This window comes from Tamandua tetradactyla, chromosome 5 (genome assembly GCF_023851605.1).
Source record: "Tamandua tetradactyla isolate mTamTet1 chromosome 5, mTamTet1.pri, whole genome shotgun sequence".
NCBI classification, from domain to species: domain Eukaryota; kingdom Metazoa; phylum Chordata; class Mammalia; order Pilosa; family Myrmecophagidae; genus Tamandua; species Tamandua tetradactyla.
The window spans coordinates 194,914,060-194,923,885 of record NC_135331.1 but is presented as its reverse complement, the minus strand read 5'-3'; the positions used below and the strand labels follow the sequence as shown (position 1 = coordinate 194,923,885).

The 9,826-nt window shown below is 45.5% G+C and overlaps 1 protein-coding gene across 1 annotated transcript; it reads right to left on the bottom strand.

The window, feature by feature from the left end:
* Positions 1–2,626: 2,626 nt before the first annotated feature.
* Positions 2,627–9,107, bottom strand: ZKSCAN4 (zinc finger with KRAB and SCAN domains 4). The gene is made up of 5 exons (XM_077162939.1): positions 8,426–9,107; positions 6,973–7,105; positions 5,639–5,721; positions 4,568–4,691; positions 2,627–3,623 (listed from the first exon to the last, which is right to left on the bottom strand). The coding sequence occupies exons 1-5, from the start codon at positions 8,864–8,866 to the stop codon at positions 2,758–2,760; spliced, it is 1,647 nt and encodes a 548-aa protein (XP_077019054.1). The 5' UTR covers positions 8,867–9,107; the 3' UTR covers positions 2,627–2,757.
* Positions 9,108–9,826: the final 719 nt, after the last annotated feature.

Below are 9,826 nucleotides of genomic sequence, written 5' to 3'. Positions count from 1 at the left end.
GATATTTTGTGTTTTCATTTTCATTTGCCTCGAGATATTTACTGATTTCTCTTGGAATTTCTTCCTTGACCCACTGGTTGTTTACAAGTATGTTATTTAGCCTCCATATATTTGTGAACTTTCCAGCATTCCACCTGTTAATGATTTCCAACTTCATTCCTTATAATCCAAGAAAGTGTTTGTATAATTTCAATCTTCTTAAATTTATTCAGACTTGCTTTGTCACCCAACATGTGATCTAGTTTGATGAATGATCAATGAGCACTTCAGAAAAATGTGTACCCTGCTTTTATGTGGTGTAATGTTTTATAAATGTCTGTTAAATCTAGTTCAGTTCATTTATCATACTATTTAACATCTGTTTGCTTACTGATCCTCTGTCTAGATGTTCTATCCATTGATAAGTGGTGTATTGAAGCCTTCAACTATCATGGTAGAGGCGTCTTCTTCTCCCTTCATTGTTGTCAGCATGTGCTTCATGTATTTTGGAAGAATCAACTCAATGCATAAATATTTGATTGTTATGTCTTCTTAAGTGTCCATTATTCTTGGTGTCCTTCTGTGTCTCTTTTGTTTTACATTTGAAGTCTAATTTGTCTGATATTAGTATAGCTACCTCCACTCTTTTTCTGTTTGTTGTTTGTGTGAAATATCTTTTCCAGACTTTTCACTTTCAACCTATTTTTCTTCTTCGGTCTAAAGTGAATCTCTTGTAGATAGTATATAGATGGGTCCTGTTTTTTTAATACATTCTGCCAGTCTATCTCTTTTGATTGGGGAGTTTAATCAATTAACATTTAATGCTATTACTGTAAAGGCAGAACTTTCTTCTACCATTTTGTCCTTTGGATTTTATATGTCATATCTTTTTTTTTTCTCTTTTCTTCCTTTACTACTAGTCTTCATTTCTATACTCTTCTCCAGAGCTCTCTCTCCTTGTCTTTCCCTATCTGCCTGTAGTGCTTCCTTTAGTATGTCTTCTAGATCTGGTATGTTAGTCACAAACTCTCTCAGGGACTGTTTATCTGTAAATATTTTCAACTCCCCCTCACTTTTAAAAGACATTTTTGCTGGGTATAGAATTCTTGGTTAGCAGCTTTTATCTTTCAGTATCTTAAATATATCATACCACTGCCTTCTCAACTCCATGTTTTTTTGCTGAGAAATCTACATATAGTCATACCCGGCTTCTCTTGTATGTGATGGATTACTTTCTCTTTCTGCCTTCAGCATTCTTTGTCTTTGACATTTGAAAATCTGATTAGTAAGTGTCTTAGAGTTTGTCTATTTGGATCTCTTCTGCTTGGGGTACTTTGTGCTTCTTGGATCTGTAATTTTATGTCCTTTTTCATTAGGATTTGGGTGGTTTCAGTTTGTTAAAGCTGCGGGATTGCAACATACCAGAAACTGATTAGCTTTTATAAAGGGGATTTATTAAGTTACAAGTTTACAGTTCTAATGTTACAAAAATTTCTAAGCTAAAGCACCCATAAAAATATACCTTGACTCTGAAGAAAGGCTGGTGTCTGTCATGGGAAGGCACATGGTGACATCTGCTGGCCCTCTGCTCCCAGGTTTTGTTGCTTTCAGCTCCTGGTTCCAGTGGTCTCCTCTCTGAGCTTCTTCTGTCTGTCTTTAGGCATCTGTACTCTCTGCTCTCTGTGTCAGCTCTTTTTAGGGACTCCAATAAACTAAGACCTAGCTTGAATGGGTGGGGCCACATCTCCCTCTAATCAAAACATCCCAACCACAGTAAGTCTGCACTCACAAGGTGGGATTATAAGAACATGGCTTTTTGGAAGTACATAAGAGTTTCAAATCAGCACCTCAGAGGCAGAAAGAATAACGGAGAAATATGCAAAATCCTTCATGTGCAGTCTGCTGTAAGGAAAAAGGATAAGGCCAGTGTCTTGGTATGCAGTTCAGCCCAATACAGCTAAAAGGGTGAGAAACAAGCTATGGAGCATTACAAAGTGTATATCAAAATTTCTAATCATTTTAATGTCTGAATAAACTGATTTTTTGAATGCAAAAGAGCAGCAAAATAAATGTGAAATTTGAATTACCATTAAAAGTGAGTAAGGCATGGAATTCCATGTATATAGCAGTCTTGCAGTGTCTTAATACTAAAACTGTTTATCATTACTATAAGTGCTACACCACTGCAGAACATGGGACTCTCATACCCCAACCCTGCTAACCCTATGTACTTAGAAAAAATATACTAGATTGACCCAGAATCTAGAATGTCATTTGGTAAGACACAACCACAAATGGCCTTAATTAGAAACTTCTCAAAAATCTAGACAACATATTTTTCACTGGTATGAAGGTCATCTCACTGGTATATTTAATACGTGTTTATTAGTACATATCCACAAAGCACAGTGAGGGTGTGCGTGAACTCTTGAATTTGACCAGTTCATAGAGGAATCATTCTAAGCAAAATGAACAGGAAGAACAGCAGACCCCCAATGTCACACGCAGGAGACGTCATAAAGTGCTGGCTGAAAGCAAGTAGCAGTCCAGAAGCCCAATTCTTCCAAACAACTCTCCCATAGCCTGTTATCAAATAAGGTTTTTTCCAATCAACTGTTATAATTTAGAAGATGGTGCAACTCAACAGGACTCTATTTCTTAACGCCTGATGATATTTATGAGAAAGCCCCAGCCCACAATTTTTATACTCAGGAGAGGCAGCAGGGTGCCTATGGTTCAATGAGGAATGAGTAGCAACTTTGGCATGTACTACAAGAGTCACTGTGAAACAATTTTTTTCCCAACATGGCTTCTCTGATGTTGAACGAGGTATGATGTTCGGGTGAAGCCTTTCCCACATGCATCACACTGATAGGGTTTCTCTCCAGTGTGGATTTTTTGATGTTCAAAAAGGCTTCTACTCCGAGTAAAGCTTCTCTCACACTCAGTACATTTATAAGATATGGGGGCCTCAACATTTTCCCACTGACTTCCCATCCTACCCTGACTTTCCCAGGCCTCTCTGGGCTCAGTATCCTGAGCACTTTTGTCTCCACCATGGACCCTCTGATGCCTCAGAAGATGTGAACTCCGCCTAAAGGCTTTCCCACACATGTTACACTGGTACGGCTTTTCCCCGGTGTGGATTCTGTGATGTTCTAGGAGGCTGCAGCTCTGGCTGAAGGTCTTTCCACAGTCGTCACACTCATAGGGCTTCTCCCCGGTGTGGGTTCGCTGGTGTTTGATAAGGTTTGAGCTGTGACTGAAGACCTTGCCACATTCTTCACACTCATATGGCTTCTCACCAGTATGGACTCTCTGGTGAATGACAAGGGCAGAGCTCCCAATGAAGGTCTTGCCACAGTCTTCACATTCATAGGGTTTCTCCCCAGTATGAATTCTCCTGTGCTTAGTCAGACCTGAACTCTGAGCAAAACTCTTTCCACATTCGTGGCAGTAGTGCCGCCTGCTCCCTGTGGCATTTTTCTGCTTCCTTTGTAACCTGCCCTCCTGTTTACCACCTTTGGCACGTATAGGAATCTGCACAATGCCTTCACCCAGGTGGCATGCCATCTCTCCAGGCTCTCGTACTGGATCTTCCTCGGCTGGAAGCAAGTCCCTCACCTCAGGCCGTGTTTCACCACCTGAAACAGAAGATACCCAGCAACCCTCAATTATGCCTTGTTATGTAATGCAAGACTTACAAAGGTCTACCTGTGCCCGATGTGAGGACTCAAGTGTAAGAATAAAGACAGGAGGGGGAAGGACAGGAGAGCTGGGGTATAAGGAGACCTGGGATGGGGATGGGTCCACTGGGAGAAGGGTGCAAGCTGTGGACAGAGGGAGTGGAGGGGCGTGGGGAGGACCAAGGATGGGGCTGGTGATACCTGTGGTGTCTTTAAGTTCTGAGACCACAAAGACAGGGCCATAATTCTAGGATTAGATAAAGGGGCTGAGCAGAAGACAAGAGGAAACAGGGCAAATAAAAGGGTTTCTGATGCATTCTGCAAGAAACAGGAGACATGAGGACTCAGAAATTGGTTACTGGCTAATGAAAACAGAAGTCATCTCTGACATTGCCCAGGCAGAGGCAGGGCCCCCAAAACAGAACTGGCTTCAGCGCTGGGAGATCTGAAGTTGGAGTTCAGATAACCAATGAGCTATCTGAACTTGGACAAATCAGGTATCCTTCTGTGTCTCTGCACCCTCATCTTCAAAGCCAGGGTCTGCAGTCCATCTATAAGGTCTCTTCTGGCTCTCATACCCTATAAGCCCATGATCCATTTCCTGGAAGAGACTCTCTGGCCTTCCTCTTTTATCAGGCCCCAGGTGCAGGAAAGGAAGGGGCGCAAAGGGAATCAACATGTACTGAGCATCTACTACGAGCCAGGCCTGTATAGGGGCTGTGTCTGCTTCATTCCCCTTAACCTGACTAAAGCATTGGCAAAGCAGATAAAAAAGTAAGGGTTAAGGAGCAAGCCACACAGCTGGTGGTGGTTCTGAATCTGAACACAATGGGGCCCAATAGGTTCTAATATACAAAGGAGGCCAAGAAAGCTTCAGAGAATGCAGAGCCCTTCAGGCTTACCCAGGGAGCTCAGGCTGCCACAGCTCTCCTGCCTTTCCTCTCCATAGAAGTTCGCCTGAGAGGAATCCAGCTGTGCCCACCCAGGGCTGATGGTCACGGCCACATCTTCCACTTTCAGCAACCCCTGAAACAAAGATAATCCCCCTACTTTCTCTTGCCCAAGACCACTCCCAGAGCTGGGCGTTCCAGCGAGGGGCACAGCACAGCACACATGGCCCTTAGAGGGCTCTGCAAACACAGTAAGTGAGCACCCAGACCTACTTAGCCCCGTCTTTAATTATACTTTTATCTACAAAACAACTATTAAGGGAAGGAAACATTAAACACATAAGGGTAAGTATTTTTCACATAAAATCTAGACAACAGTCCAGAAGGTGAAGAGGTTTGGAAGCAAAGTCCAATACAATAAAAGGAGGAGAACCAAATACAAACTTTTAAAAAGATTTGAGGTCCTCTTTATTGGCAAATTGGGTGGGGATGCTCATTTACAGTAAGGACTTTTAAAATACAATGTAATCTAGGTCAGAAGTGAGAAAAATCAGGGGGAAAAAGGGACATACAGAACATCAAACACTGAGATCTTCCAGCAAAACGTGAAGGATGGGATAAGATTAAATTCAGGCTAAATGAATTTTGTTCACATTAAGTTTAGACTAAATGGACATGTCTCATCTGTCCCTTAGGTTTGAGTGCCTGGAGGGCAGAGTCTACATCTTCATATCCCTAACAGTGCAGTTTATAATACTTTTGAAAAACAAAACAAAACCACAACCATATCTAACGCCTCTCCTGATACTTTCAAAATTGTCCTTCATGAAGAAGAAAATCACATAGAGGAAGATGGATTAGGGGAGAACTGGAAAGCAGACAGCCCCTAAGTTAGAAGTTAAACAGAAAAAGCCTCTGAAGTGGGCACCAAAATGAAGGCAGGCAAGATTATCTGTCACCAAAAAGAAACCCAGATAACACATGGCTCATGGATGGAGGTGGAGGGGGCAGGGGAGAGAGGGGCCTCCGTGGGAAGGTCAGCAGGAGTGGAGAGAGCTGGGGGGGACGGGGGCTCCAGCTCACCTGGGACTCCGGGGTGTGCCCGGCAGCTCCCACTGCTGCTTCTCTGCAGCTCCCTCCCTGCATAAGCCCCAGGGCCTGGAGACCTAAGAAGGAAAGAAGCTGTGAATGAGATCTGCCTTGGCATTGAGCCTCCCCACCCTATAGAATCCAAGTTCAAAAACCAAGTAAATAAATTCCTGCCCAAGAAGTTTATACAGAGACTGTTTGTCTACAAAATGCCTGGTCCCTGGCAGCTCCCATCCTAGGGTCTAGGATGCCCAAGACCTAGATTTAGTATCCTGCAAATACACAAAAACAACAAGTAGGATCCTGGGTAGGAGTGGTGAAATGAAGCAACATAAAACCAAAACAAAAATATTTTTCATTTGAAGATCTTTTAGTCTTGAATTTTCCTGGGAGAGTGGAATACAACAGGATTTTTGGTTAAACCGTCTACAGTGACTGCTACTAGTGTGCTTCCTGCTTAGGATTTGAAACTCTAAGAGGAGTCTTCAGACAAGAATTTCTAAATTCTTCGTTTAGAAACAAAGAATGCATGCTGGCTGGCATATTCCCAGGTGATAGCCAGGGACATGTCCACATGTTCACAGGTTGTTTAAAATTCTGTCCTAGTAATAGACCTAGGGGTTAGAAGAGTCACAGTCTTCAATTGCAGCAGTCCTATAATCTCTAGAGTATCTGGAACGGCTTTAAGGATTCCGCCCTACTTTCTTCATAGCCCCTAAAATTGTATTAATTTGCTAATTTGTGGTCTTCTCTATTTGGAATGTAGCAAGGATTCTGTCTCAACCCCCTGGGTGAAGAACAGTACCTGCCACAGCGTAGCCTCCAGAAACATGTGCTTCGTGAACGGAGACCAGTGGTCTCAAAAGGTCCATTCCAAAGTAAAAATTCTGAGTCCTTTGTGTATTGCTGTTTGTTAAATTGCTCTCTATAATTTCTCTTGCTTTGGAAGATTTTTTTAAATAGAGTTGTTTTCCTCATGCCATTGAACTTTTACTGGAAATCTTTACATTTAATACATAACTGAATGAACTAGCAAAAATTATTTCACAGTAGGAAGAAAACATGGAATATCTAAACATGTTTCCCCATCAATATCTTAAAAAAAAAAAAAAAAAAAAAAAGGTCCATTCTTTCCAAACCCTGGTTTTAGTAAAATCTTATTTATTATGTCCAGGTTTGATTAGGAAAGCTTTTTACAACTGTGTTTGAAATTTCCCTTTCACCCTCAGTCTCAAAGTCAAGTCCTCACGGGTCTGTCTTCAAGTGCATCTTTCAGTGAAATTGGAGAATGTCCGTAGAATTCATAGTTTTCGGAAGATAAAGCTCACCTCTGGCTTGTGAGGGCTGGCATCCCAGGGGCTCACGCTTGAGCTGGACGTGGCCATGCCGTGACTCTCGAGCTGCTGTCAATAGTGCCATCTCACAGTAGAGCAGATTGTCGCCCCGGTCACCTGCTGTGACCTGGAAACCATTAACTTATTTGTGTTTATTCAACAAACATTTCTACCATGCTTTCTATGGGCTAGTGCTATTTCTGAGAGCTCAACGCATATTAGTTCACTTAATACAGACAACAACCCTCTGGAGTAGGTCCTGACATGGAAAAATGAGGCACAAAGAGTTTAAGAGGCTTGCTAGGAAGGGAGTCCGGCAGAAATGACCTCAGAGTGCATTCTTTTTACTGTTAATTCTATTCTCCCTCATTCTATACATTTGCATTTCATGAAAATCTTTTGGGAAATGGTGCTAAACTCTTAGAGAATACTAATGCCTTTTCTTACTTGAAAAATGAGGATAGTAATTTCTATCTTACCAGAAATTACTGGGACTAGTAAAAAAGACCACAGTGGGTGAAACTACCTACACAGGGCCTGCCACGTGGCAGGTCCTCACTGAATACAGGTTCCTTCCGGAGTTACTTTCATGACCATTTGCTGACCCCTAGTTCAGAATTCCCCACATTTTATAATGAATGAAGAGCCTGAAGCTAAGAAACTGCAAATGAAGTTTTTTCACTGTTATATGGCTCAGATGCACTAGAGCAAATTCAAGACCCTTGAATTCAAGACTTGACTGGGCAGCACATCTACAGAAGGAAAGCACACACGGGCAGAAGATAGTGCAAAGAAGAAACAAGTTTATAAAACAGGCAGGAAAGTGCAGGAAAAATGAACACAGTCTCTGCAATGGCTTCTTAATCTGGGTGGGTGCATTTCCTCCTAAGTGGCTCAGGAAAGTGGATAGAAAAAATATTTGAAATTTTACTAACCTCTAAGTGAAATTTAGCATTTCCTTCAATTATGAATGCAGGCAACAAGCCAAGGTGGTGTGGCAGTACTGGGTGTGTAAGAACTGCAGATGTTTTTACATCACATTACAACCAGGCAAATATCGTCAAAATAATCCATACTATCAGCTGTTTGAAATTACCAGAGTTATTAGCCTACCCCGATCTTAGTACATGGATAACAAATCCATATATGTGTGTGTGTGTATATATATATATACACACACACACATATATATAACCATCACAAATTTGTTCAATATTTTACCAACTGTATTCCAACATAATTAGCTTTCTGTGTAATATTTCATATTTTCTATTATTTATTTAAAGATATTTATCTGAGAAAGGGTCTAGAGATTTTCCCCACTATCAGAGAAGCTCATGACACACACGTACATGCACGTGCGCACACGCCCGCACACACACACAAGAACCCCTGGACCTGAACCAACGCCTGACACTCGGCCTTGAGATTGCAGGCAGAGACAGACCTGGGCTCTGTGCGGTCGGCCTGGCCCCGCACGCTGCCTCTCCAGCTCCTCCAGCAGCAGCACCGCCTCCTCCGCGCTCCCCGGCTGCTGCTCCCGCACCCAGCGCCGCAGCCCTCCGGGCAGGATGCTCAGCAGCTGCTCCAGCACCAGCAGCTCCAGGATCTGCTCCTTGGAGCGCGCCTCGGGCCGCAGCCACCGGCGGCACAGCTCGCGGAGCCGGCTCAGCGCCTCGCGGGGCCCCGCGGCCTCGGGGTAGCGGAAACCGCGGAAGCGCTGGCGGGCGCGCTCGGAGCCCGGCACGGGGCTGCCTCGCAGGGCGGCCTCGGCCGCCTCCGCCGCCTCCGCCTTCTCCTCCTTCACGCCCCCGGGCCGCGGCGGGCTGTCTGCGGGCTGCGCCTCCAGCGCTGCGCTCCCCCGCGGCGCCCCGGCCATCCCGGCCATCCCGGCGCTCAGGCCCTCGCCCCAGCTGGCGTCTGCGGGGAGGGCGCGAGCTGCGGGGGGCGCTCGCTACATCCCGAGCCTCTCGACGCCACCCGACCCTGAATCCAACAATAAGGGCCCCCAAAGAATGGCCCTGGGAAAGGGCGCAGCCTCCAGATGCCGGCCGGAGTGGAGGAAAGGGCCCGGGACCTCGGGGGCACAGGACGGTTCCCGGGCGCTCTAGGAGGCTCTTCTCGGTGGTAGCCTCCGGTTAACCCGTGAGCACCCAGCCCCTACTGCAGCTGTGGGCACCCAACCCCCCACCTGCAGCCGAGGGCGGCGCCCAGCCCCGACCTGCAGCCGAGGGCAGCCCCCAGCTCCCACCTGCAGCTGAAGGCAGGCTGCAGAGTAGGCCTGCTGAAAAGGCTGCAGAGTAGGCCTGCTGAAAAGGCTGCAGAGTAGGCCTGCTGTAAAGACTGCAGGACCTGGATCGGAACTGGAGCAGGATCTTGACCGCTGGAAGATGCTCACGTGGGCCTCAGTTATCTCTGATGTAAGGCCTGCCCAGACAGGCGGCAGAAAATCGACATGAAATTCAGGTGGACTTCCCGAGAATCCGCTGAGCTCTGCGCAGGAGGAACTTTAGTCTCTCTCAAGACATATCAAAGAAGTAGAAAACATCATCAAGCCTAGCCCTGGAGATAGCAGTAGCTGCCGCCCAGATCCTTGCCACTCCCCTAATCTGCCACTCTCTTTGATTCCATTCAAGGCCAGACTTCCCGAGAGGAAGCCCACCGTGCTGATTCTGGACTGCCCCTCCCACTCATCCTCCAGCACTGTGGGCAGCAGAGCACCAGCAACTCCACTGAAGAAGCCAGAGGTGTCCCACCGTGGACCACTGCCCAGGCCCCTCGGCCACTGCCAAGCACCTGACATGCTGTCCACTTCCAGCAGCAGCTTCCTCCCTTGCCCCTCCTCCAC